We start from the raw sequence: 27,662 nt of genomic DNA on the forward strand, positions 1-27,662 counted from the left end.
AGCCAATAGGAGTGAAGCAAAAATATATGAGATGTCCACTTAAAATGAACTCAAGGTGGAACATTTCTACTTGGCCATAGGATACTGCCAACCTATCTATCAATAGCATGTGTCACCAATAGCAGCTGCTTAAGAAAGGGACAGTGACATAGAAATTCTTGTCAGGGACAGGACTCTTTGCGTTAGACCCTGGTTCTATTTCCAGCGCTGCTTAAACCTGACATGGTAGTGTATACCTTTAAACCCTGCACACAGGAAGTAGAAGCAGGAGGATTATAAGTTCAAACTCACCACAGCTACAAAGAGAATTCAGGTCCTGACTGTACTAACTGAGATTTTAATTCAATGAAGAAAGAAATAAAGGAAAGAAGAAATGAAGGAAGGAAAGGAGGGAGGAAGGAAGGAAGGAAGGAAGGAAGGAAGGAAGGAAGGAAGGAAGGAAGGAAGGAAGGAAGGAAGGAAGGAAGGAAAAGGAAGACTGTAAATTGAAGGAGTTTTAGCACAAGGTCATAACAAATGGTACCAAACTGTCTCTGAGGTTAAATACTAGTGTTTAAAATCATTTTTAGCAAGACACTTAGAATCCTATATCATTTTTATGCTTCCAGCCAACATTTCAATTAATAAGATCTACTTTTTCTTAGCTCACCCCAGACCTCAAAAGACCATGATCATTTTAAAGGAGACAAAAGGGTGAAAAAAACAAAAAACAAAACAAAACAAAAAACAAATTCTGATGGTCATAGTATAGCCCAAGATAATTCTGTATGTTGGAGATGTTAACATCGATGTAAATGTGTAACAGTGAGGTTTCTACCTAAAAGGCTGGGTGGGAAAGTGTGATTCCAGCTTTCCTTTCTACTCCTCATATTCTTATCTGAAAAAAAAAATGAGCGTGAGCAAGGTGGATCCCAAGTGAGATATTTGTCAGCCATCCCCACTCCATGAGTTAGATCCCATGACACACACGGTGGTAGGAGCTCACCTACACTTTAGTGTATCTTCTGAACTTTATACGAGTACCATGCCATGTGTGCAACCCTCCCCCAAATAAGTCAAAATATAATTTATAAAAATGTCTTATCTTAAAAATGAAGTGTAGACTACAATATTTCTAACAAACATTTAAACCTTGTAATTATAGAATCACTGACATAAGATATACTTTTAGACTTTCCTTTTTCCTCTGATGTCCACTGTTGGGGAAAACCCTGGGAATTGATCCTGTAGAAAATCCAACAGGACCCTGGGATGATGGCTTAGAGGCTAACTACACTTGATACACAAGCCTGAGGATCACCATTGAGAATCTCCAGCACCCATATAAAAACCTGGGCAAAGATAATGCTGTGGGGATCCTACACAGGAGGATCTATGGGGTTGGCTGCTGTCAGCACAGCTCCAGGCTCACTGGGGAACCCTCCTGACTTCAAGGGATAAGTCGGAGAGTGGTAAAACAGGACACCCAAATGTTCATATGAGTACTCATACATACGAGTTGACATACATACACATGCATATACATATCACAATACACACTTACACACAAACACACATATACATGCCAGAATAGTTTATATAATCTGGAACTAGAAGCAAAGAAGTTTGCCATTCTTTTATTTCAGTAATTTTATCCTTCTAAATAAGTACATATAAGGTCCCTTGTTTGATTCCCCATACCTACATTGGGTGCGCATGTGTGCACGTGTGTGTGTGTGTGTGTGTGTGTGTGTGTGTGTGTGTGTGTGTGTGTGTTGTTGTTGTTGTTGTTGTTGTTGTTGTTGTTGTTGCTGCTGTTGTGTATAGATATGGATGAGCATGAACCACAGTGTACTTGTAGAGGTTAGAGAACAACTTTGGTGGAGGCCGAGTCTCTTGTTCACTGCTCTGCATAACAGGCTAGCTGGCCTGCGAATTCCCTTGTCTCTGCCTCTCCTGTCACCAAAGAAGCCTAGGACTACAGAACTGTGGGATAGTGTCCAGCTCTGTGGGTGTTCTAGGAACTCAGGCACTGGTCTTTGCACTTCTCCAGCAAGCACTTAACTACTGAATCGTTAAAGTTTCCACCCCAAATTTTACCATTTTATACCTATATATTCACCCTATACCTATATATTGCCCTATATTTTCACCATGTTTATATCTAATGGTATTGACTAGTAGAGGTCAGTCATGTGTCTGCAGCTATTAATGAGTGACAAACCCGAAAAGGATTCTTCCCACAAATATTAAAGAAAAAATATTTAGTTCAATTAAATGATAGAATTAGTATTTTTAGAAGATTAGTGTGTTAAAAGAATTCAACTTAACTAAAGTCCTTAAAGGCCAACTATTAGGAAACAGAATTGGAGACTGTGGGTGATACCCTTCTATTCTAGCTAATGAATAAATTTTTGTTCCAATTAAAATTTACCTACAGTGACATTTGTCTAGCTAAAAACATTTCACGTGTGGTTGATCCTGGAAGATGAACCAGGAATCTTCACTCTGAGCTAGGAAGATATTAATCTCAGGGACATCTCCAGCCTCACAGAGATGGATATCGAATCTGTAGAATCAATATCTGGCCTTTGTACTATGTGCCCTTAAACTTAACTTTCCAAGTACAGTCTACTTGAACTCTGGACTCTTATTATGTATTGAGAGCCTCATTTCCTACCCATTCCTTTCCTATTTATTCTACTCTGCAGTGTAGCCTGTCTGAACTATGATCTGCTTTATGATGACTGACTTTATGCCTTTCTTCTCTTTTACTCACTTCTCTGTTTCTGGAATATTTTCCCCATATTTCCCCATCTAATTCCTATTTAGAATATCAGGGCCTTGCAATGCCTTCCTCCATCAAGAGCTATCATTATTTATCCATTTAGCACTTGTCAGGAATACTGAAAAGTACTCAGTTAGATCTTCAAATGTGTTCAAGATCAACAGGCACCCTCTAGTCACACAGAATCCCCCTTCACCAAACACTTAAGTCTCTAAGCAGCTGAAACAGAGAAGACTAAACCTTGCCTCCATCACTCAGGATGATGGGCATACTGGCCTACTGCAAGAGGAAGCTTCTGATTTTATCTGTTACTCTATTATCAAATTTTCTAGAGGATATATGGATACACACACACACACACACACACACACACACACATACATACATACCTGTATACACACATATGTACATATGTATGTACATGCATATATGTATGTTTAAATACACATATATGTGTATGTATGTGTATATGTATATGTATTCTTGCCAAGCTATCTTTCTTTCATCAGAAATGTCTATAGTAAGTGCAGTTTCTCTGCCCTGATTCTATCATTATCTCAAAAAAGTTATTTAAGTAAAGAGCTCATCTATTAAAGACAGTAAGTACTTTCATGCTATTTGCTTTCCATTAAAATAAAGTCAAATCCATTTTTCTTAGGGCAAAATTCTAAAAACCAGAGTTGTGCAAAGTGGTGTTTTTCCATCTAGCAGCAATGATTCATTTTAGAAATTAAGGTTTTTCTAATGAGAAAGCCTGACCAAAGTGTGAGAGCCAACAGTCCCTCCGGCAATGCCCAATTCATTAAAATCAGCAGCAATGTGTCTGTCATGCTTAACCCAGGTTTCAAAGCAGCCAGCAGGGATCTGTCTCCATCTGATTCGAGACTTTTCCTCTTCACTAAAAGAGAAAGATGTTCAAGATGCAAACTGTATTGTTGATGTACTGAAGTTCCTCACACTAGAGTATAATTAGCATGGCTGTTATCACAAGCTGGGAGATATGCAGTCATTTTTTTTTTCAGATGTTGTCTACATATTTACAAGCAGTGTATTTAATTCTAGTTAGGCAAAGGAGGGCTTAGTATGGTTTAGACATCAAGTGTTAAACTCTGTTACTTGGGAAAACAAAATCATTTATACTATTCTTGCCTTCTCCTCTTCTTTCGTTCAAGAATATTAACTGAGACTTGCTAAGCACCTGACAGTGATTGGGATGGATGCTAAGATTAACGAAAGTAAAATATAGGGATTTCCAATGAGGCTAATAAGAGCTAGTGGAGATGCTTAAATTCATATATAATTACAGCTAAAAAGATCCACTGTTCCTTAGGAGGTATAGAAGATCATGTTAGAACAGACAATTATCTGAATATCTAGATGTCTGACTAAGGTAGTATGAAAAGTATCCCTAAGTAAATTCCTCAGGAGTCTTTAATAATGATCTATTAGCACTCGATAGCTCCTGAGAGAGGAAAGTCACTTTTCTTTGAGGGTGTGACTACCAGTAGGTTGCCCATTCCCTGGTGGACGACCTAACACCCATGAGCATCTAGGAAACACTAATTCCACTCGGTTGGTTAGGTAAATAAGCAGGATGTAAAGTTTGAAGGGAGATGTGCTAGGAAATTCTGTGAGCATATTTATTGGAGAGGGTGTGGGTGGATATGATTAAGATACATCATTTACATGTGTCTGAAATCTTCAAAATATAAAATTTAAATATTATTAAAGTATACCAAAAAAGCAGGTTGTTAAGAGAACCACATCAGGGTAGCATCTATGGGCCAAAGAAAGGGGCTACAGATATAATTCAGTGAATAAGTCACTGACTACAATTGCAGAGGACCAGGGTTCAATTCCTAGCCTCCACATGGAGTTTCAGAATCATCCACACCTCCAGTTTCAGGAATCCTATGCCTTTCTGACCTTCATGAACATCAAACATGCACATGATGTTTGTACTAAATGTAGGCAAAATTCTCAGACATAAAATAAAAATAAAATGAGTAAATGGGGCAAAGGAGACAAGAAGCATACAGGGATAGAGGCAGTTTGAAGATCCTATCCTTGCCATGATGTAACTTCTCTTCAAAAGAGCCACGTGTCCAATCTAAGACCTGACCCACATAGTTAAAATCATGGTAACATGGCACTGGGATCAGTTGTCTTCTATTTGATGCTTCTTTGGACACCATTTGAATACACATCCATCCCTCCACCCAATTTTGGTACTAGTCTATGATGAAATCATGCAGCTGTTACTAGCGAACTTGAAGATACTTTTCAGCTCCCTGTAGACTTCAAAATGAGTTTTACCATTATTATAGTTAATAATAATTGCAAATAAAAATCCCAGCATTTATGCCATAAAATTGATTCTCACTCTGCACCTCTCTATGAAAACATCAAATGCCTTTAAAATTGCTATTAGAACAAATTATAACACAAAGCACTGACATAGCATTTTTGTTTGGGGAGATAATTTAAGTTTATTGCCTTTATGTTCCAGGGAAGAAAAATCTCAACAGGGTTAATTGTCTTCCATAAGCCATGTGATTCATTGTGATAGAGAATAATGAAAATTCAACTTAAGGATGTCCATCCTAATTAAAAAATATATAACCTTTTAGTAGTGAGTAAGGCTAGCATTGCACAGATTATTTTTGTTACCAGTGGGAAATATAAAATGAATAAACAAAAGCATCAAAGCGCTAGGTCAAATTTACAAGAAATAGGGTTGTTCAAAAGGTAAATTCCAGGCTGGAAAGATGGCTTAGAAGTAAAGACTATTTGCCAGAGGATCAGAGTTCAATTCCTAGCAGGCATAATAGGTGGCTGACAGCTGCCTATAAATCCAGTATCAAGAGTTGTTCTTTTCTGGCATCCATATATTACATTCAACAGACCTACGGGGGGGGGGGGGGGTTACGGAGGAGGGAGGGAGGAGGAGAGGGAGAGGGAGAATTGTTTGTTAACAAAAGTACAGTGGCTTTTAGTGCATAGTTTATCAACCAGCTGAGATTTAGCTTCACTAATGAGATCCCTTCCTGTGTCTGCCCCTGAGATCCAAGGCTTGTCAGTGATGATGGACTTTATTCCTGCGGTGCATTGCTGCCAACTTTCATCTGCCCACCTGGCTTGTATCTAAGGCCAAAGAGTTTTCATGAAGAGGAGGAAGGCCATGGCAATCAAATGCACTTTGGCAATGTTTACATGCAGCCAGAAAGAAGAGACACATTTGTATTCTTAGGAAAATAGATAGAACTGGACATCATCATGTTAAGCAAAATAAGCCAGACTAAATAAGAGAAGTGTCCAATATTTTCTCTCATACATGAAATATAGAACAAATTTATGGTAGTTGTATTTTACACACATGTTATTGTGTGTAGATTATATATACACATATAAATATAATATATATATACACACATATATTATTAGATAGATTTTCATATGACATCAAAGTAGAAGGAGAACTATGTGGTGGGACAAAAGACTATAAAGGGAAAAGAAGAATATGAAAGTGATGGAGCAGCTAATGTTAACATTACATGTTTTCTCTCATTTGTAATGTTCAAATCTATATCAGAGTGTGCTGAGTGCACATGTGTGTATTCATACATGTATGTATGTATATACATACATATAATGTGTATATATGTATGTATAGTGTGTTTATATGTGTATATATAATGCATGTATGCATGTATATACAGTGTGTATATATGTATGTTTATATAGTGTGTATGCATGTATATAGTGTGTGTATGTGTGTGTACTTGAACATGTGCACGTGTTTGTACACATGTGGGTGCATAATATATTGAAAATAGAAGAGTGTCTACTCTTGGGAGCATGAGAACTGAGAGGGAAGAAAAGAAAGAACATAAGAAATTAACAGAGAGATGGATATGAGCAAAGTACAATGAGACAATGTGTGGAAATACCATAATGAAGTCCTAATTTTATAACCTAACTAAAAACAAACTATTTTTTAAAAAGAGGGGGAGAAGTGTGTCCATTTCTGCCTAACATGGCTTGCACTAACCCAAAGTTGCAAAGTGTGATGACCAGATGACCCGCAAATATATCAAAAAAAAAATCAGTTGAAAGCCAAAGAAAACATCAGTGCAGGTTTTTGAGACATTCGATATGGGCTTAAAACATGGAGTGAGACCCCCAACTGTTATTAAATTCTATAAGACAAAATTTACCCTTCCTAGAACTGATAGACCCTAAGATGTCTTTAGTAACTAAAAGTTATATATTCAAAACCTGCTGTGTGAAAAACCTGGTGTGAAGATATCCCTGCAAAGAATGAGAACTTGGCTCACAGAGAGCTCATGCTATTAATGATGTGGTGGAACATTCTAAACCTGCCATGCTTCTATGACACTCAGAGATGGTGAGTTTTTACAAGGAGACCATAGCCCAAGGATATATATTGCTGTGAAGACATTTTCATCAGTGTTTTTGAAACTTCATTGTGCCTTGAAATCATCTGAAAGACTAAAACTTGTTCAATAAGTATGGCTAGAGCCGGGAGAGTATTTTATTATTTATCTTTATTGTATACGCATATTTGTTTGGCTGCACACATGCATGTGCACCACTTGCATTCAGTGCTTGTGGAGGTAAAAAGGCACCTGACCCTCTGGAACTATAGTTACAGATGGTAATGAGCTGCCATGTGGATTCTGAGAACCAAACCCAGGGCATCTGCAAGAACAGCCAAAGCATCCTAAATCCTGAGCCATCTCTCTAGCCCCTGGGTAGTTTGCTTCTCAGTCCCTATGTATGTCATTGTTGCACATGTAGGATGTGCATAATGGTCTTGGTATATTCAGGCATCCACAAGGACATCTCAGGTATATTTTTGTTTATTATTGTTGTTGGTTATTTTGTTTGTTTTAATCACCAATGGAGATTGGGGAGATGACTCAATGGCTAAGTACACCTGCTGCTTTTTCAGAATTGCCTCTTCAAGCTTCAGTATGCACCAGTACACACACACACACACACACACACACACACACACACACACACACACACACACACAAACACAGTCTAAAAAATGCAATGTCCCCACTAACTGACCAAAACAAAAATTTATAGACAATTACTAAGACATTAATTTTCAAACAAAAGATAAAGTATTATTTTTAGCATGTTTACATGTAGTTCAACAATACCTTGCATGAGAATGCCTGTCTTCAAATATAAAGCTGACAATCAAACATAAATAGCAGAAGAGATTTTTATAAGAAAAAGCTATTTAAAAAACAGATATAAAAGTGGCCAATTATAAGTATCCTTTTCACTATAAGAATAATAATAAAACTTTAAATTATTTCTTTTAAAGCAGTTTAATTTATAGCCCTCAAAAATAAAATTGTGCTATAACTATCTGAGTTTTAAATACTATGTAATATATTCAAATTACAAATGGATATAAATTTATCGTTAGTAGGCTTTCTAACCCATGACCCTTTTCATGCTCTGGACAGACTCTTTCCACATTAAGGTTCAGAACATGCTATATTAGTATAATTAGACAAGGCAGACTCTTTCTAGGAAAGGGGAAAATTGACATACAATAGTCTCTGCCTCTGCTTTTTGCAACAATTCTCTTTTGTCTTGTCCCATAGAATATGGCTTAACAAGGTAGCTCATTCCAAAAGAAACCCTGTACTATGTGTAGAGTTCAGTCATGTCTTTATTCACTGTAGAGCCACCACTGGAAGTTCTACTATCGATATACATTTGCATAATTGGTAAAACAACACAATAAAATATAGACATGTTATATGTATAATCTTTGCCTTTATGACTTCAAATGATTTTCAGCTTAAAGTACTCATACATGTTTTATATCATGATCACAAAACAAGCTTTCTTCACATACTCTTAGAGTCATGAATTCTTGTAAATATCATTAGCACATGTAATTTTGAGATAGTGCTAAAGTCTAAATTATAATATGAGCTCATGGATCATGTCAAATTAATATGAGCCCATACTGTATATTAGAGGATTGAATTGACAGTGAGATGTTGGTAGGGCAGTTACTTACAAATCTGACTATTACAGTCAGTAATCATTGTCACATTAGAAAACACTTGTTTCTTAGGAGCCAGAGAGGTTGTTCAGAAGTTAAAGTATTGCTCTCCAAACTCAGCAACAGGGCTTTGAGCTCTGCAACTGACATCAAGGTGGAATGGGAGAGATGAACCAACTCTTGAGAGGTGTCCACTGACCTCCAAGTACATGGCATGCATACTCCTCCACTCACTGTCTATAATAATAATAATAATAATAATAATTATTATTATTATTATTATTATTATTATTATTTTATTTCTGGACCACTATATGCTCGTGGCCCTGAAGAAAACACATTGTGATAATATTTTCATTCTCTATCCATGTATGTTCTTAATTGAATTTACTTTACATTGACACACAACACTGACACAGGGCACTTTGACAGTGTGACTGGCATGAAAATGTTAACTCTTCAAGCTAAGTATTTTGTCCTCTTTACTTGTCCTAGGACTTGGAGAGACTGTGACTTAGAAGTCCTAGGCAGTGGAGAAAGGACATTAATCAGTGCTACTATTTAATCACCGAGAGCAATTGCTACAAACACAATTTGTTAGCTTAAGGTATACTCTGAAGCCAATAAGATCCACACATTCATTTTAAAGGCTTCATACTAGTAGCTATTCCATCAGGACATGGAAGAACGCAACATTTCGTTTTACTTTGTTTGTTTGTTTGTTTGTTTGTCTGGGGGGGTGTACACCACACACGTGGCACCATGTGAACATAGAGGTCAGAGATCAACCTGCAGGGATTTGTTCTTTCCTTCCGCTATGTGGGTTCTGGGAATAGATTTCAAGTTGTTAGCAAACGCTTTTGTCTATTGAGGCATTTCACTGATGCAAACAGAACTTACAGACTCGTCAATGTGGAATTTGGAAGCTAGGTTTGAATTTGGTGAAAATAAACAAGACAGCTCTAGAAATGGAGAATATACAGAGAGGGCTGGCTGGGAGAGTGTCCTAGATGGGAAAAGAACTCGTTCATGCTTTACTTTAGAGGATTCCTAATACACCTTAGTGCATATGATTTATCACTTAGGAATCACCAGTTATAATTAATTCACTCAAAGTTTCCAACTTCAGGGGCCCAGCACGATTGCTCAGCAACTCATGTGCTTCTCACCTTGGCAACCTGAGTTCAATTCTGAAAACTCAGGGGAAGGCAGGAGGAGAGAACTGATTACACAACTTTGTCCTCTGGTCTTCACATATGTATTGAGCTATTGAGTGTGTGTGTGTGTGTGTGTGTGTGTGTGTGTGTGTGTGTGTGTGTGTGTGTATGAATGTTAAAATATGAAAGATATTACCAGAATACAATCTGCCCATTTAAGAAACAAAGTTTTGGCTTAAGCGACAAAGTTTTGGGCTGGAGAAATAGCTCAGTAGATAAAAGCCATTACTGACTTTCTCAAGATCTAGACTCACACTAGACAGCTTATACTAGTCTGTAATTCCAATTCCAGGAAAGCTGATGAGCCCTTCTTACCTGCCTCCTACAGGCTCTGGAACACATGGTATATATGCACATAAACATTGAAACACTTGAAACAAAAAATAAAATCTAAAGCATAAAAGGAGGGAAAGGGGAAATTCAGCTGCCTTTCCCCTTAAAAGATAAACAAAAAAAAAAAGGAAACTTCTAAATTTGTAAACTCACCAGAAAAAGTGCTTTAAAAGTAAGCTTAAGATTTATCTAAAAGGTTCCAATTAATTTCAAGATATCCAGATGAAGCCAAGACAGCAAACACAACACTACTATATAATTTTTGTCTGAAACGAAGTTCATAATATCGCCATATTCCGATCTGCATTTTACCTTCTCAGATAGTTTCTGGAACTTTCTATTATAAATTGGAGTAGTCAGACATTTCCTTTTGTTTTAATTCTTGAGAACTAACTTGCTTGAAAGACATGTACTCATTTCAAGGAAAGCTTCACTGGATTTTACAAGTTCTGCATTGGGGAAGTGGTTTATGAGTGTGTTTCCCACAGCACTCCATCCAAAGCGAGCAGGAAACCTGCTGGGCACCTTGACTTCGATGTTTCTGCTCCTTTCTCTCTTACCAATCTTGAATGTAGGGATAGGTTGGATCCAGTATGTCACAAAACTTGTCTCAAAGAAAGGGTGCTGGGGCTGAAGAGATGATCAGAATGTAAGAGTACTTGATAGTTTTTCAGAGGACCTGTGTTTGGTTCCTAGCACCCACACTAAGTGACTCAGAATCTCTGGTAACTCCAGGGCCAGGGGATCTGGTTCCCTTTCTTTGCCTCTGTGAAAACCCACACACGTGTGCACACAAACACACACAGGTACATATGCATGCATGTAAACAAAAATAAAAAGCACAGAGTAAACTGGCAAAAATTGGACAATAGCCAAAATATCAAAAGTGAATGTGAAACAGCCCAAATGTGACTTTCCAACTCCTCACCATCCCCACCTCTCAGGATCACCCACAAACATAACTACAAGCAGCTTTCCCTGGCAACAGCACCTGAGTTTGACCATCTGCAGACTTGTAACTCTTCAAGCTGCACGTGTGAAACACACACACACACATACACACTTTTCTTTGTGGTTTTGCATTTGGAGTTTTCACCTGTCTTTAGTTAATACATTCCCATTGACCATTCTTTTTAACATTAATTGTACCAGAGACAAGGAATAGACATAATTTCCTGTGCTGACAAATAGGAGGAACTCCCGAGAGCTTCACTGTACTCTGACTACATAAGAAAAGCCCCCGAAGCTTCTAGAACACCTTTCTAAAGTAGAGCAATGCACAACTTTTTCAGAATCTGAGTATTTTCAGTGTCCTAAACTTGGTTGTAATTATCTTTAGGCCAACATACGTCTACCAAAACATTTGACTTAGAGTTGTCAGATAAGTTTAATGAGGGGGAAATTAACCTTAAACAATCACAAATGACACTAAGTTTGCAAAAGTTCAAAGAGTATTTTAATCTCCAGTACACCATAGCTTTCCAAAAACCCTCCCAATCATAGGTTTTTTTTTTCCTCCTTAGGTTGTTATTGCATTTTGCTCCTGGGCTAATGCATTACCTAAATATAGACAGCCATTTTTAGTATAAATTCCAAAAGCCATAAATGTTTCATAATTGAGGACATAATTCGAAGTAAGAGAGCTTTTTCCACTCATCCCTTTTTATGGTTGCAAATTGGAAAATACTCAAGTAATTACTCCCTTAATAGTTCAATGCTGGCAACTCTACTTTATGAACCTCACAAGCATCTTTGCCCACCCCCAGGGCAGTATAGGAGGTTACAGAAAAAAACTTAACTTGTACAATTAACCAAATCACCCAGCGCTCTGATGCAAGATTCTTTCATTAAGCCATTAATAAAATGCACTACTAAGTGGTTGGTCGTCCAGTTTTTACGAGGCTTTTGCATTTCAATTCAATGGCTGCAGTTTGGGTAAAAACCCAACGTCTGCAAGATCAGCAAGCTGAGGAAAAGCTCCGATTCTAGAAACATTTTCTTTCCTTCTCCACAGTTCATCTGAGAGCACTCAATGCCAGCGAACTAATAAGGGAAGTGATTTTTGAGTCCCAGAAAGTACAATGCATTTCTGTCTATCCAATAAAGAGAAAAGCAAATGAAGCGCTTGCTTCCTATGACCTCAAAAGCATAAGCAGAAAGCCACTGGTCATTTTATGGTTTCTAAACAAAGGTAGATTAGACAGTTTGTAATTCTACCCCCAGTTCAGACTCCAGCACTTATTTCCTACTAGAGTTTATATATCACAATGCAAAATGTCATATGTTTTATTTCTTGGCATTGCTCCGTAGTGGTATGCTTATATAATTGAGGAATGTAGGGATCTTATAAGCAGAGAACAATTTAAATCCTAAAGCTCAATGTTTCCTTTCTAAACTTGGACACATTACAGAAAATTCTGTCTTGGCCATTATAGGGGGTGTAAATTATCTGGATTTGGACACTATGTGACTTCTGTTAACCTGCTTTGTTTATATGACTTCAGTTAACCCCCTCTGTTTATATGTGATGAGAGTCTAATTATACACTGTTGACTGCATCCTAGAGACCTCAGTATCTTTAAAACATAACTGGAGATAAATAGAGTGAAATATTCAGTTTATGGTCTATTTATTGCTAAAAGTCACCAAGAAAGGTCAGACAAGTTCATGAGAAAGAAGTATTGTTGAAAATTATATTCCTCTTATAATTACAGTCAATGCAGCATTGTCAAGGGCCAGAGATATAAATGAAAAAAGACCTGTAAATCATAAAAATTCAGGTTTTTTGGATTCTAGCACCTTAGGCAAAAGTGTGCTCCTGTTAATGACATGTGGCAGTAACTAGAGATGGCCTGTAAGGTTATCATTGTGTTTGTACAAGACCTTGAGAGGCTCTAACCACTAAGTCTAAGATGCCAAGTAATCAGACAAAAACATCCAGGTCAAACCCAGAAAGACAGGGAACATTTCTCCATAGAATCATGTCATTCTGAGTCCCATGGATCATCATGTATGAACTAGAACAGAAAACAAAATCCTGAGCTTTCTAACTTAATTTCAAGTATTTTTGTCAGAAAATAAACTCCAAATTTATTTCAACTCATTTATCATCATCATCATCATCCAGAGATTGGACTTAAAAAGTAGGTCCTGTTGTTCCACTTGTTCAAAGTTTGATAGTAACACCTGTAAGCAGGTGTTTTTACCCTCTCCACAGTCATTTGCACACTCACTAGTATGACTTAGTACAACCACCAGTTTAATGGTTATAACAAGGAATTCACTTTTCACAAACTCTAAAACACACATGATGAGAAGATGCAGTGTCCAGATTTAGAGCCAATGCAATGTTTCCTGATTCAAGCAGTTCACAAATTCATCTCCAGTTTCCTCAAGAAAACCGACACACAACAGAAACTCTCCTAGATGCTCACTCAAGTTTATTTCTGAAGCATACCATAAACAGATTCTCAGCCAAATAATAAAAATGCAGCTATCAGTATAAAAGAATCATCTATGGAAACTACTGTCTCCAGTCTACATACATGAGCAAACAGAGCCACTTTCCTGAAATCAAGCCTGCAACAAAACTCAAACCACCAGCAGTATTCTCCACCAGCAGTCCCTGATGAACCAGTGCCTACAAGCAATTTAGATGCACTAAGACACCTGTACAAAATCAGAGAACAGCAACAAAACCAGATCCTACCTTGATGGTCTTGGAGGGCTGACACTTGATGTGATGGGACACGCTGGCTGTTTGGTTCATATTTCAGGACCCTGGACAGTGCACGATCCACAGGCTGAGTTCCAAGACTAACCAGAGATCAAGTCTCCCCTGCTGGACTTGAGCAAGGGGCTGCTGCTGTTGCTGCTGCCTCTGCTGCTTCTGTTGCTGCTGCTGTCTTACTCTGCAGGCTGAAACGCTGTCAGGCTGGAGGGATCCGCAGCTCACTTAGCCCTAAATAAAGCATTTACTTGGTTCATCATTCTCAGAGCTCTTGGCAATATGGGATAGAAAGCCGACTGTTTAAATTCACTTGCACGGTATCTTTTCAGTACTGAGTTGTGACAGATCTACAGTGCAGCCAATAGTCTTGGCTCTTATGCTCATTTCAAAAGGACGGATACCAGGAAATATACAGAGATCAATTGCAGTACTACAGTTTAAAGGGCCACTCTCTCAACAACCCTTGTACTACCAGGTTATACATATTCTGCAGTCAAAGATAATTCTCTCTCCTTCTTCTCTCTTGCTCTCTTTGATGATTTTTTTACAATAAATCATTATTAATCTAATAATAAATATTTTTCTATTTCTCCTTAGTGCTAACTACAAAAACAACTGTAAGTGAAGAGAAAGACCTGTTGATGGTGGTCAGGATTTAAGGCTTTGCATCTGTAAGGTGAGATACTTGTATTGTCTATGGATATTAAAGCTACTGGTATTTCTTTAAGCTGTGGAAAGCTAAATGTATTCATGAAGTTTAAAAACAGTATAATTGTTGCATATTTCACCACAGCTTAAAATGTCTTCTGATTTTCTTGTCAGCCATAGATATTATTGAGATCACATTTTTTTTCTTGAGAGAGAGAGGGACAGACTACCATTCAGTCACATATAGTCACTTCTTTAATTCAAATGTCATTGTGGAAAAATAAATCATTAATATTTTCTTATAAGGGAAAAACTCTCTCCTTACGCATTCGTATGCTCACAGCAGCATTGATCAGTGTGAATATTCCCATATGGGCATAGTATCTCAGAAGCTTGAGAAAGTGGAAAATATCACTTCTCTGGACTTTATTATGAAATATTTATGTAATCTAGATTGGATGTTACATATCATGTGTATTTCTGTACATGTGTAGATTTGCATGTGACACCGTGCAAGTGTGGGGATTAGAGGACAGCTCATGAGAGTCACTTCTCCTCTGCCACCACGTGGTCCCCACAGATTGAAGTCATGGTTCTAAATATGGCAGTAAGTACCTTTACCCAGTCACTCATCTTGCTGACCTAAAGGTCAACACTTTTTATTAATTAGAAATATATCTTGCTGGTGAAATGCTACATTTGAACTCTGTGACACTTTATGACATCCCATAATACCATAGATAAAGAATAATACAAGAAAAATAGATTAATAAGTTTGATAAAATAATTAGATGTAAAAAATGCTTATGTAAGCATCCACTTCCTCTTCTAAGACATAAAGATATTTCACACATTCTATAAAATAGTCTTCATATAGCCAAAGTAGTCTGACACCACGAAGATTAATAGTACAAAATTTAAACAAATAAAGAAAAACCCTTGTTAAAAGAAAGAAAGAAAGAAAGAAAGAAACAAACAAACAAACAAACAAACAAACAAACAAGGGGCTGAAGAAATGGCTGAAAGGCTTACAGCATTGGCTACTCCACCAGATGATTCAGGTTCAATTCCTGGCACTCACATAGTGGCTCATAATTGTCTTTAACTCCAATCCAGCTCATCTAATGGCCTCTCTTAGTTTATGTGGGCATCAGGAACACATGTGGTGCACAGACATACATGCATGCAAAACATTAAGCCACATAAAATAGCACAAAAATAAAGACACAATGAGAGGCCTCAGCAGGTAAAGACACTTAACATCAAGTCTGGAAACCTGAACTCAATGGAAGAAAGAGAGAACAGATTCTGAAAATTCACATGCATGTCCTGACACATACATGCTTGCACATACACAAAATAGATAAATAAGATATTTGAAGCAGAAAGGAAATAGAATCAATAAACACCAGAAGAAAAGGCAAGTTCAAAACACCATGTAGCCACACAGCAGAGCACAACCAGAGCAGCAACGTCTGTGGTGGCTTGAGCTTTGCATGTGTGCATGGGGAGGGGCTTGTGAAACTTGACATTCTTCAAGGTCATGAACTTTGATTTCTAAAAAAGGTTCTGTCATAGTGTGTGGAATACTGTTCTGACAAAATACCGTGGACAAAAACAAGTTGGGCAGAAAAAGAATTATTTGGCTTGTGCTTCTACATCCATAGTTCATCACTGAAGAAATCTAGCCCAGAAACTCAAACAGGGTGGGAACCTGGAGGTAGGAGCTAATGCAGAAGCTTTAGAGGGGTGCACCTTACTAGTTTGCTCCTCGTGACTTGATCAGCCTGGTTAGACCCTAGGACCACCAACCCAGGGAAGGCAACACCCACAATGATCTATGCCCTCGCACATCAAGCACTAATTAAGAAAATGCTCTATAGGCTTACCTACAACCCAATCCTATAGGGTTGTTTTATTTCAACTGGGGTCTCCTCTTCTAGGATTATTCTAACCCGGGTCAAGCTGACAAGAAACTAGCCATCACAGATTTTCTCACTGGGCTGGAACTCACCAATTAGGCAAGACTGATTGCTCAATGAGCCTCAAAGATCTGTCATGGCTGACCCACTGCTGAAGTCAATGTATGTGCCACTGTGTCCTGCTTTTTACATGTGTTCTGGGAATTAAACTCAGATCCTTATGGCTACAAGGAAAGGATTTAGCAACTAAACCATCTCTCCAGATACTCAAAGTTTATGATAAAATCATAAATGTGTGGTTTAGAAAACCACAAATGTGGCTTATATTATCATTGAACTCTAATATTTTAGACAATGCACACACCAAAGAGAAATTCATAAAGCTTTAAACATTTTATATTCTGACATAATGAAAACAACATATCCAAATTATAGAATGAAGTGAAATAATATTTAGAAAAAGATGTATACATTTGATACATGTGTGTGTAAACACATTTATTTAAAATATAGTCAGAGAAAATATTAATAAGGAAAAAGAAACTATTCATCACAGGAAATTGGAAATCTGAAATAAACACAAGTAGATGCAGGGAAGTAAATAATAAGGTAAGAAATGAATGGAGAAAATGATAAGCATGTAAGTCAGTAAGCATGAGGTACTTGTTTCGATGGGTAGTTAGCAATCTTAACTAGCAGGACTGGCTCAGTTCTCCTCTTGATATTCCTGAATGCTATACATTTGTAAACCTTCTCAATTAAATTATGTAGGTATTCTTGGTACAATAGAGCATGCTCTGTGCAGCCCACAAAATGATCGACCACAGCCATGCTTTCTGTTTTGAGTATAGGTTTATTAAGCATATAGCAAGCTAAACTAAAAGAATAACTATGGAGTTGCAGAGAGACAGAAGATCGCCATCAAGTGAGTGTACAATATCCAGCAAAGATAACTGAGTAGCCTGATTGAGAGAGCTAACAAAGGTGACATCATCAAATCGGGACTTAACGATACACAGCAGAAACTGACTGGGGAAGTTGAGCAGCCACATGATTCTTGACTGAGCTTTCTCTCCATGGAAGAGCTGCCTGCTTCCTGTCCTCACACTGTTGGAAATTAATTTGTGCCTCTAGTTGTTCTCATGGGCATGAGTGTTATACTCTTGAGCTGCTTTTCTCTTCTTCCTGTCACACACAAGACCCAATGTGACCCAGAACAGGATTTTAAGGGACACTTGACATAAATACATTTAAGTCAGAGACAAGGGGAGACCTGATGACTCTGAGAGTCAGCTTTCTAGTGTCCTGTGATGGGTACTTAACTAGTACAGGAGAGTTTGCCTGTATAATGCATATTACAGAAGGACAAAGTGCTGGCTGCTAGAGTTGAGACCAAGTTCCCTCATCCACATCAAGGAATCATTAACATTTCCATGACTCAGCACAACAAATACTTTCATGATCACCACAAACCTTATAGGTGGCAAGTGGTAGCAACTGTCTTCACAGGAAACTACCCATTCCCCTACTTCTTTTTGTCAATTTAACACAACACAGAGACTTTGAATTATTTCCCAGATCTGATTAGCCTGTGTGTCCATAAGGGGAGTAATTACTAACTATATAGGCGAGTCCAGGCTGCTGTGATTGACCCCATTTCTAGGCAGGTATCCTTGGCTATATAAGCAAGTTAGAGAAGCATAAACATATGGGAGGCTGAGCAAGTGAGTGAGGACATGGTCTAACAAGTAGCGTTCCTCCAAGATTTCTGCTTCCAGGTCCTGCCTGACTCCTGCCTTAACATCTGCTCAGTTACAGTCTATCCTAGAAGCTGAAGTAACCCTTTCTTTCCCTATGCTGATTTTTCTCAGAGTGCTATATCACAATGACAGAAAAAAAATTAGAACACCTACTTTCAATAGTTCTTCAAGCCTATGTTCTATCTCCATCTAGATAACACAAGAATTCAAGAGACAAAGTATCACTACCATAAATACTGAGTAGGCAGATTTCATCTGGAGTCCGTGTCTAATGTTGGACTTAGAAAATAAAATAAAGAAATTTCACATATAAAAAGTGTTGGGGGAAGCAGCAAGATGCCTCAGTGGGTAAAGGCACCTGCTGCCAATCCTGATGGTCTGAGTTCTCCACTGGAAACCACGTAGTAGAAGGAGAGAACTGACTTCCACAAGTTGTTCCCTGAACTACACACACACACACACACACACACACACACACACACACACACACCATGCTACCCATATGCAAACCCATGTATGCATGCATACACAGGGAGACACACATACAAACACACACAATATAATAAAAATTTAAAGAGTGTAGTATACATCATCTTTTCCTTTCCACATCAATTGCCTCTTATTATATTAAACTCAGAATCTCAAGTAAAAAAGTAATCACTCAGAAGAAAAGATGACCCAACTCAGAGTTTGGAGTTATACTTTTCTTTTCTGCTAGGTTATTTCACAGGTTGAGAAAATAAAAGCCATGGTAATTTTAAAACATGTCTATTTAAAACACATATAGATTTTCCACAATTTTATAAAAATCTGCTGTGTCATAATGCATTCACTTTGAATGTGCAGCCAAAAGGAGATAGAAATAAGAATATTAGAAAAATGCCAGAATACTGCAAGTTCTATTTAATAAGAATAACTTAGAAACTTCTTCTAATTTGGATTATATTACATTTAAAATATTTACTCTAAAAAGAGCTGCAGGGGCCAGAGAGATGGCACAGCATTTAAGAGTACTTGCTGCTCTTGCGGAGAACCCTATACCTATGTAGCTGCTCATAGCCATCTGTATCATCTTCAGGGACTCCAACAGCATCTCCTTGCCTCCACAGAAAATTCTCACATGCATTGCACATATATGCACACAAGTAAAACATGCATACACATATGACAAGAACACATAAGATTTTAAATCCAAATATAAACAGCTGTGGGATTGTACCACAGCTTGTCACAGGGAAAATTTTTTTTTAAAGGGAAATTTTTCTCAGGAAATACAACACACTGAATGTCAGTAAGTAAGAAAACCCAAGCCATTTATAAAACAAAGTGCAACAGAAAGAAATTTAATACAAAGGACCAACTTCAGACTTAGTTAACGCTAGTGGGGCTGGATGAAGCCAGTTGAGGGCAACCTATAATTCACAAGGCCTTGGGTTCCATCTCCAGCATTATAAACTGGGCTTAGTGTCTTATGCCCGCCACAAGATTAAAACAGGAAAATCAGAAGTTTAAGGTTTTCCTGGGTTAAAACACACATAGATAGAAGCAAGCCATAGATAGGTACTTGAGCATCTATCTAAAGAAAAACAAGCAAACAAACAAAAAAACTGGTAATAACTACATAAACAAGCTGTCAGGTTACAGTTTGCAGAAAAAAATGAGGTATCCCCCTTGGATTCTTTTCATTAAGATGTAAGAAGCAGGAATATGAATTTCAGGAAATATAGCCAATGATGTTCCTTGAAGAGTTTATTCTTTGACCTAGAAAAAATTCTAAGACTGCCTTACTGAAATACTCCTTACAATACAAAACACTGAGAGCGAGGGAGATGGCTCAGTTGGTGAAGTACCTGCCACATAAGCTTAAGGTCCTGAGTTTGCTTCCCAGCATCAATAAAAAGTTCCACCCTGAGTGGTGTGTGTCTGTAACCCCAGCATAGAAAGGCAGATCCCCAGGGCTGGTTAGTCAGCTAGTCTAGCCAAACCAATAAGCTCCCAGCTCAGTGAAACACTCTTTCTCATAAAATAAGCTGAAGAATGATGGATTGAGGAAGACACCTGATATCAACTCCTGCCCCCCGCCCCCACACAACAACAACAAAACCAAACATTGTCATATCATCAGATGGACCTGGTTTCCAACTGTTCTTTTTTATTTGGGCTTGGTCTGCCTAATCCCTAACCAGCTGACCACACTCATCCCTTGCAGCTGAAAGCTTCTTCAAGGGCCCTCATTAGGAATTATATTTATAATCATACAGGACTTCTAAGTATAAGGAGACCACTACAGAAAATATGGGTCCCTGCTCTTCCATAGAGCAATATCATACTTCATCTTAACCCCACCCTATGTGCTCTGGTCTGTTGGTTGACTGTCCACTGAATCACTGTTATTCCTTGCTAGAAACTGAATGATTTCAGATTGTCAGCCTCTACAATTTAACCCAAAGGCTCTTACCCAGTCCTTTCACCTACCTCTTTATGTTTTCTTAGACTTATATTTCGTGTGTGTGTGTGTGTGTGTGTGTGTGTGTGTGTGTGTGTGTGTGTGTGTGTGTGATCAACTATGAGTATACACCAGCATACATGTACCACATGGGTGTGAAGGTCAGAGGAAAACCCTAGGTGACCCATGTGCTTCAGTTTTCAGACTCTGCCTCCCAGAAACACTGAGATTATAGACAAACTGTACTTTAATTGGCACAGAACATAAGAGCAGAGATTAGGATGGACAAGGAACTAAGGTAATTATCCATCCCACACCAGCCTGACACTCAAGGTGAATATCCAGCTGATCCCATAGGCACCAACTGGTACCCCTGTCCTTCCTCAGACTTCCCATGGCTACATTTAGCTTCATGGTATGTTTCACTCTTCATCTTTTTCTTCAAATCTTTCTCATCACAAGTTTCTCAGGATAGATCCTGGCTGACACTTGGTTATAATTATGTTCTACCCTGAGTTTCACCTGATTCCAAGCACAATGGACATAAGTTTTGTAAAGTAATTGAACTTTCTCCCTTCACCATAACCAGTACCCAATGCAATCTCAGAAATCTTTTTTGGTTGGTTATTGTTTGTTTTGAAACACAAAGTCATGCAGGTCAGGATGCTCCCCCCCTCCAACTCACTGCATAGCCAATGATAACTTGATCTCCTAATCTTCCCTCCTCTACCTCTTCAATGTTAAATCCCCAGAGCTCAGAAGCTTACCTCTTGCACAAAATCGAGGTGCACACCAATGGACCATTACCTTATTTCTGAAAATGTCTTCAGTCTCATACTTTCCTTATTAATGGTCTCATTTTTTGCTTTGTGGCTTAAACTTACTGCTGAGAATGTGATGGATACCCTAATTATATAAGACATCAAAATAAATGGCCACGGTTCCCCTGTGAGGGACTTTTGCGGCTTCTCCAGTCCTCCACTCTCCTGCTGCAAATAATTCACCCAACAGGCTCCTCTGAAGTGCTTTAGAAATGTCCAGATCTGTATACGGGTGTTTCCATGAACACACAGGAGTAAACACTACAAGGAACTTGGAAGGAACTCAGTATAAGCTAACAACATGGTGTAACATCCCCAGCAAGGACCTCTGATAGCTTGTTTTTGCAGTCATCATCATCAATCACCAGGAAGACAGCACTGCATGCCAAATCCATTGCCCTATAGCTCCCCAGGCACACAGGGACAGAGCACTTCATCTCCTTCAGCTTTCAGTTGCAATACCTCACACTCTTCCAGAATTCCAGGACCTTTCTATCAGGAACTGTACTGATAGCTCCCTGGCCACCCATTCCTTCTCTTCACATTCCTTCTTTGTTCTGAGGGTTACCCCAACATTTATGATGAGCAAAGAATTCACATTTAAGTCAGGTAAGACATAAGCTCAATAAAAACAATCGTTATCGTAATTTAGGGAGCTGTGACAGACAGGCATGCTGGGAGCACACTGCCTATTCCTCAGATCTAAAAGATCAGAGTACAGAGCCTCTGTTTATTCCTCCTTCTGCACACTCTCTAGTCTCTGCCTGACAGAAAGCTGAACTCAGAGGAGAATTTCAACCGCTGCAAGCAGTGGGTGTATTTCAGAGCACCATTATCATTTGCTTTTTATAAGCTTGTCACAAAATATATTTGTGTTTGAAGATTGCATTTGCAAAACATATCTGAATACAAATTAAATGTGTGGGCATGTAAGGGAGAGTAAGTAAAGGATCCCAGTAGAAGCATCCTTTCTTCTTCTAATTGAGCTATGGCTGTGTTGCAGGCAAAAGTCAGATCTAAGATAGAGCAGCTTGTCTAAAATTAACAAACACTTCAGGAAACACTTAGGCCATCTTCTTCTCTTCTTCTCTTCTCTTCTCTTCTCTTCTCTTCTCTTCTCTTCTCTTCTCTTCTCTTCTCTTCTCTTCTCTTCTCTTCTCTTCTCTTCTCTTCTCTTCTCTTCTCTTCTCTTCTCTCCTCTCCTCTCCTCTCCTCTCCTCTCCTCTCCTCTCCTCTCCTCTTCTTTCTTCTTCCTCTTCCTCTTCCTCTTCTTCTTCTCCTTCTCCTTCTTCCTTCTCCTTCTTCCTTCTTCTTCTTCTTCTTCTTCTTCTTCTTCTTCTTCTTCTTCTTCTTCTTCTTCTTCTTCTTCTTCTTCTTCTTCCTTCTTCCTCTCTCTCTCTCTCTCTCTCTCTCTCTCTCTCTCTCTCTCTCTCTCTCTCTCTCTCTCTCTCTCTCTCTTTCTCTCTCTCTCTCTCTCCCCCCTCTCAAGTTCCTTCACATTCCACATTCAAGGCTTTCTAAAAAGCCTCTCCTTTCCTCCAGTTCTCTCCCTACTTTTCCCACATAAGAACACCACATTCATGGTGTGCAAGTTCTATCCTATTTCAAAATGGCTAGGAGGCCAGAAAACAGACTCTGAGAATACAAACTACTCCTTTTCTTTTAATCAGCAAGTGATGTGTTAGATGACACTATGACATGTTTAGGCATAGCTGTTTTGTGTTTTGCCTTTTCCCCACCTCCTCTGAGTTTCTGTTACCCCCGTTCCTCTTTGGTAGCCTCTGCCCCAGGTTATTTTCCTCTTTCATGCCTTACATATCTCTTTTGCCAACTCTGTCCCATTCTTCATTCACCTTATACCACTAAAAGTCTTGATCACCTTTCTAGACTTTGAGCCATAGGAAACTCAGCTGTTATAAGCTGGAGAGGTAGCTCAGTGATCCAAGTACTTGCTGCTCAAGCACATGGACAAGAGTTCAGATTCCCTAGAAAGCCATATAAATGTTGGGTGGTTGCAAAATCAGCCCAGCAATCATGGACTGGGGATCTCTAGAATAAGCAGGCTAGTTAAACTAACCATATCTCTAAAGCTCTGGGTTTGACTGAGAGACCTGTATCAATGGATAAGGTAGAGGAATGATGAAGGATGGTACTTGATATTAACCTCAAGCCCCCAAGGACATATCCCTATATGCACCCATGCTTCCACACATGCAAAAACATGGGCATACACACAAACACTCCACACATGCAAATGGAAAATATGGGGGGAGACTTAGCTATAAAGGAAAATATTTGCTTGGGGAGAGTAATAGTTCCATGTAAATAAAATATTTTATTGCTCCTAAGTCATGAAGCCTATAGAAAGTAATTCACTCTTTTTCCTCTGAAAATGTTACTAAACCTTTGCATCCTCTTCTTGTAGTATGTGCCCCAATGGGAACAGGAACACAAATGTGGTACTGAAATTGAGGCAAAGGAGGCTAGAAATGTATCTCTCAGTAGAGAACTTGCCTAGCATGCAGAGAGCCCTGGGTTCAACCTCCAGCACCACACACAAGAAAGAAAGTCATTGAGCAAAATTCTCAGCATCTGACCACCAGTAACACCAGTAAAATCGCAATTTCCCCACAATTTTGGAATAAATGATGGCATACTTTTTTTTGTAGTGCTTTTGCTTATACAGTATCAACATTTTCACATTTAGGACTCAAGCCCATTCCCTGCTTCTTTATGAATCCTAAGATTTAAACAATGATATGACTTAGAATGAGAATGTTATAAAATGTGTTTTCCCTTTAAGGGACTTTGACTGCAAGACTGTTTGAATCCCAAGTTCCCAGGCATAGGCAACAGCAAAAGCAGTCAGTTTTCAGCTGAGACAGCATGGTTTACCTACTATGGCCTAAATTGCCTGCTGGATACTCACTATACAGAGCGAGCAGTACTGATCTTTTTCTCAAGGCTTGGCCAGTCAAGTATTTGTTGTATAGTCATGAGAACTAGAATTCAATATCCAGAAAACACATCTTTAAACAATATGGAAATTCCAGCAATGGATGATCCTTGGGGCTTTCTGGCCAGGCAGCTTAGCTGAATCAGTGAATTCCAAACTAGTAAGAGCCCATATCTCAAAAAATTAGGTAGAGATGCTTAAGGAAGACACCCATACATGTGTGAATACATGTGTCCATGGACACCCCCCCCCTCACAGCACACACATGTGAAAGCACATACAAATAAAGGGAAGAAAAGTCCAGAAGAAATAACATTTTGGTTTGGATATATACATTTAGTTTTGAGACTCCCAAAGCCCCACTAGAGAAGAAAATAGTTTTTTTTCTCTCTGATTATATAGATTAATGTGAATAGAAATAATAAAGTAAGACGTAGAGAGAGAAATTTTGAAAACTAAGTAAGAAATAATCATTTTCCAAATGAATGCATGGGAATCTGAATGAACACTCTAGAAAACAGACTAATGCACATACGGTGAAAGATCAGCATCAGACCCAGGAGTGATGTTATCAAAGACCTTTGGAATGGGGGAGGTGAGTAAAGTGTGAAACACAGGAAGAACAAAATGGGAATTGAAATTGACTTAGAAAATTCAGATGTCTAGGACCACTGCCTGTTCTGTCTCCAGGTGACTGTTCTGTGTTCCCTTCAGCAGTGTCCTGGAAGCGTTTCAATAGGTCACTGGGGAGTTCAGTTATAGACACTATGGAGCATCAAAAAAGTGTTCACCAGATCCATCAGAGAACAAGGATACAGTTCTAAGAACAATGCTAGGAATAGCTGGAGGGGAAGACTTAGTCTATAGGTGATTTTCCTGTGAGCATGAGGACCTGAGCTAGTTGAGGAACCCACAGAGAACTATAGATATTTCAGTGAGCAACTATGATGCTGGTACTACAGAGGTAAGGGCAGAGGATCCTGGAGCTTACTGAACAAACAGTAGAGTATAATTTGTGAGCTATCAATGGAAAAAGATTCCATCACATTGGGAATGACACCAGAGGTTGTTCTATGGCCTCTATCTAACATGTACACGTACACGTACACGTACACACACACACATACACAGAGAGAGAGAGAGAGAGAGAGAGAGAGAGAGAGAGAGAGAGAGCTGTGACAGAAATAATCAAACGCACACAAGATATCTTTCTTTTTATTTCTTTCTAGAACATTGATAAGACATCAGAACTTTCCATATGACAGACTGGAGAAGTCTACCATGCAAAAAAAGGCACAAGGGTATCAAAACACAGGGACCATAACAACTACTCATCCCTAAACAAAGAATAATATCATTAAAACTAATACTCTAACACTAATCCTATACTTAGAGGCTTCAGCCATCCTGAATAGAACACTAGGCATAGTTAGGTGGTTGTGGAATTCTCTACCTCCATAATAGAAACCAAATAGCAAAAGGCAGAGATTATTGCAATATGGAAACTCAAAGAAGCCATCCACGGGGTAGCAACAGGGTACTCTAGCCATGAAATATGAGTATAACACTGTTTTAAAGCTCCAAAAGAAGAGAAAATGCTCAAAAGTCAAATGAGCTTTCAATTATGATGACTTAAGTTTGATTCCCAGGACTCCACAGCAGGATAAACTGGCTCCTCTAAGTTGTCCTCTGACTACTATATGTGTGCCACCCACAAAATAATGTTTAAAAGTATAAACTATCTAATTATTCAGAGGGAGAAAAATCTTCATAAGGTCAAATATTTTGAAAAATTAGTAATTTATTAAGTTGAAGAACTAAATTAAAAGAAACTTTTTAAACCCTAAAAATAGGAAAATTTCCTGTGAGACACTGATATATAAATACCAGCTCTAGAAGGAGAATGAAGGACATGAGGGATGGAAAGACTGGTCAAGTCATTCTAGAAATTTCTAAAACTGAAAGAACCATCTTTTCCAGATTAAAATTGACCACTAAATACCCAATCAGCAAAGTAACGTTACATCTGAATAGACCATATAATTGTAACACTGATTCAGTGTTGGAGATAAACTTGCCAAAAGTTTTAGTGGGAAAAGTTAGCAGTGCCCTTGCTGTGCTTAGGCTCTGAACATATTATATGTTGGAGGTTCATTCGTAACCTGTGGTCCTTTTAACACTTTGCCCCTTCTTAGAATTGGGAACAAAACACCCATGGAAGGAGTTACAGAGACAAAGTTTGGAGCTGTGACAAAAGGATGGACCATCTAGAGACTGCCGCACCCGGGGATCCATCCCATGATCAACCTCTAAATGCTGACACCATTGCATACACTAGCAAGATTTTGCTGAAAGGACCCAGATGTAGCTGTCTCTTGTGAGACTATGCCTGTGCCTAGCAAACACAGAAGTGGATGCTCACAGTAAGCTATTGGATGGATCACAGGGCCCCCAATGGAGGAGCTAGAGAAAGTACCCAAGGAGGTAAAGGGAACTGCAACCCTGTAGGTGCAACATTATGAACTAACCAGTACCCCGGAGCTCTTGACTCTAGCTGCATATGTATGAAAAGATGGCCTAGTTAGCCATCACTGGAAAGAGGCCCATTGGACTTGCAAACTTTATATGCCCCAGTACAGGGGAATACCAGGGCCAAAAAGTGGCAATGGGTGGGTAGGGGAGTGAGGGGCAGGGAGGGTATGGGGGACTTTTGGGATAGCATTGGAAATGTAAATGAGGAAAATACCTAATAAAAAATATTTTTAAAAAAAGTGTATCAATAGATGAGGCTGAATGGGAGGAAGTTGGATCACTAGAGACAAGGGAATTCTGGTTTATTTCCTTGTCCTCACAATTTCTCTTCTTCCCATTGTCTCTCTTTTATCTTCCTTCCCTCCTCTCTACCTCCCTCTCTGTCTTTTTCTCAATAGTCATACATGGGCAAAATTCCTTTGCCACACACTCTGATGTGACAAAGAGCTTTACCACAGATCCACAACAA

The 27,662-nt window shown here is 38.7% G+C and overlaps 1 protein-coding gene and 1 long non-coding RNA gene across 2 annotated transcripts in view; one reads left to right on the forward strand and one right to left on the reverse strand.

The window, feature by feature from the left end:
- Positions 1-14,184, reverse strand: part of Dpp10 (dipeptidylpeptidase 10) — a 1,513,678-nt gene extending 1,499,494 nt beyond the window's left edge. The window contains exon 1 of the mRNA XM_006529626.4: positions 14,088-14,184. Coding sequence (XP_006529689.1) covers positions 14,088-14,147 — 60 coding nt within the window. The 5' untranslated portion in view covers positions 14,148-14,184. The remainder of the gene's footprint in view (positions 1-14,087) is intronic.
- Positions 14,185-14,426: 242 nt separating this feature from the next.
- Positions 14,427-27,403, forward strand: Gm35355. Its single transcript, XR_387345.3, has 4 exons — positions 14,427-14,583; positions 14,706-14,784; positions 15,251-15,363; positions 26,857-27,403. It is a non-coding gene; the product is annotated as a predicted gene, 35355 (long non-coding RNA).
- The last annotated feature ends 259 nt before the right edge of the window (positions 27,404-27,662 follow it).

The sequence above is a fragment of the Mus musculus genome, chromosome 1 (genome assembly GCF_000001635.26).
Source record: "Mus musculus strain C57BL/6J chromosome 1, GRCm38.p6 C57BL/6J".
NCBI classification, from domain to species: domain Eukaryota; kingdom Metazoa; phylum Chordata; class Mammalia; order Rodentia; family Muridae; genus Mus; species Mus musculus.